At 44.2% G+C, this 2,500-nt stretch overlaps 1 protein-coding gene across 1 annotated transcript in view; it reads left to right on the top strand.

The window, feature by feature from the left end:
* The window catches only part of LOC143022049 (uncharacterized), a gene marked incomplete at its 3' end in the record, with an annotated part of 25,292 nt that overhangs the window by 7,792 nt on the left and 15,000 nt on the right, over positions 1-2,500 (top strand). The window contains 2 exon segments of the mRNA XM_076179987.1: positions 14-186; positions 895-982. Coding sequence (XP_076036102.1) covers positions 14-186; positions 895-982 — 261 coding nt within the window.

Raw genomic sequence — 2,500 nt, 5'->3', positions numbered from 1 at the left:
TCACCTTCTACAGACGACGCGGGTAGCTACGGGGCCGTCCTGCTGGCCAAACCGGAGAACACCCATGGCGGGGAGATCACTTCGATGTGTCACCCAGGATTTAACTTTGACCATTTCTACCCTTCGTCCCTGACACGCATCTCCTCCATCAAGGGATCCCAGCACAACATCTTACCTGAAATTCAGGTAAGTTAGAGATATATAATTAGGTAGTACCCGAAATTCAAGCAGGCCAAACAGAGACGGACAGTGAGTGTTTTGCCTGAATTTTAGGTCGGCAGAAGAGAGAGCGACATCTTGCCTGAGGTTCAGGTAAGCTGAAGAAAGGCGTACCGTGACGTCACGCCTGAAATCCCGATAGGCTGGTGAGATGTATTGTAAAGCTTTGCCTGAAATTCAGGGAGGCATGAGAGGGAGGTGCAGGGTGACACTATTAAGAAAATAAGAGATCTCTTGGGAGGGGTGAAGACGTCTTCTAAGCAAAGAAGCATTCTAGAAATTACCATACATTGTTTATGGTACAAACGGATTAATTACTAATACTAATGGAGATGGAGAAGCACAAAGTTGATCAAATCATGGTTAACAAGGTCAGGAGTAGTTAACTGGGTCGTTAGGAAATTAGGACAGGAACCACTCAAATCACTGCTAAGTCAGTGTGAACAAAGACAATATTGTCCAGAATCTAGATGACAATATTGTCTGGAGCACCATCACATCAATGTAATGGTCATAGTAGTATTAGAATATTGATGCCCTCATTTTTCACAGAAGCCTTTGTGTTAATCTATATGGTTCTATATTCATTGTATGTGGACCATATATTTCTGATGGTAAATCTGCTATGTTGATTTATATAAGGGCATATTGATTCTCAATGTTCTACTGTTTCAGGCGATGATAAAACGGGCGAGTGATGAATACACCAGCGCATGCGTACCTGGCATCTGGTCCCATGATCCCACGCTTGATAAACAGCTCAGTAAGTTGTCTACAATCTCTCCAACTTGATCTTGAACAATTTCTATATTCTGGGAGATCCTTGAACATCTCTTCAATCTCCCTCGTCTTTTCCTATGAGTCAACTTGTTTGGTAGAGTAGCACTCATATTAAGCTATGGTTATACTAGTCAACGGAATGGTTGAATTCTAACAATTCATTTGGATTTCGTCCAACCATTCCATTGACTAGCGTAACCGTAGATTAATGGTGACAAAACATGCTCATATTGTCTCGAAATGTTGTCTTATCATAATCAAACAACGATTCTACTCGTTCTGCCACACAATTTCTATCGTCTATTATCACGACATGTCCATACCACCTCGAAAAGCAATGTTCGATTCAAGTATTGTTTCTATTCCTGACTTATAAGTCCTATTTTTCCTCATTATATTTAAGTGTAAAGCGCATACGTGTTACCTCTAGTTAACTCCTTGGTTTTGTTAGTTACCTTTTTGTTTTTGTTACACAGTAACTCGAGAAAATTCTGACAACTGCCACAAGAGTATTTTCAGATCGTATCAGTCTTTTTGTCGCCTGCATTCTTCTTTATCTTCAGTGCGATACCCCTTCAGGATTCGCACATAACTACAGTGAATTCAGTGTCCTCTTTTATAATTGTTATTCTTCACAAATATCACTGGAGTTTCTTGGGAAACGGGTCCAAGATAACTATTTTTATATTTATCTGTTTTGGGAAATTGCCCTTACTTCTAGTCTTCACTCCACGGTCCTCATCACTCCTCTGTCCTCACCTCATCTCTGGTTCGTCGCACGACCTTGCCAACCTGAAAGAGGTCCCACGAGAACATTATTGCACCACCCGGCTGCGTGACTCCACCAAAGTTTCCTTGAGCCCCACGGGTGGGATAAAGCCTCCTTGAGGAAACGCACGTGCAGTTCATCAGCCTACGACGGACGCTGTCGGGTCCCAGCGATGACTAACCAGCGCCTCGATCAACCGTGTGACCCAGACAAAGCTTCCTTGAGGAACACACGCGCAGTACCAGCATCGGCCAGCCACGTGAAGATGCACAATAAATTCATTGAGGAAAGCACGCTTCAATACCTAGTGAGTCACCAACATGAGAATGTTTTCCGTTCGACTTCCCACGCATCACACTTTGACCTCACACCAATTAGGAGCACAGGTCATGACCTGCCCATGTATATAAAGACCGGACGAACGACGAAGATTCAGATCGCCTCGGAGCAGCACACTGTGAGCCTGGCTCACTGAACCGTTGCTTTCTCACCTTCTCCCCCCTTCCCCGCAAGCAGATCAAGTTGGGACACGAATTATAACGTACAATCGTCACCTCCCTCCCCGCCTCCCCTCCACCTTCTCTCGCACTTAGAAGCGAGCAATCATTATTGGCGCCCAACAGTAATCTATAAACAAATTCTCTTCATCAGAGTTTGCCTTCAAACCAGTCTAACATTTGGTGCCCAGGATGGGGCAGGACTAGATGTTAGGCTGGTAGTCTTCCCCCACGT

This window comes from Oratosquilla oratoria, chromosome 3 (assembly GCF_046742065.1).
Source record: "Oratosquilla oratoria isolate Oo_2021 chromosome 3, ASM4674206v1, whole genome shotgun sequence".
Classification (NCBI taxonomy): domain Eukaryota; kingdom Metazoa; phylum Arthropoda; class Malacostraca; order Stomatopoda; family Squillidae; genus Oratosquilla; species Oratosquilla oratoria.
This window is presented reverse-complemented; position numbering and strand designations above follow the sequence as displayed.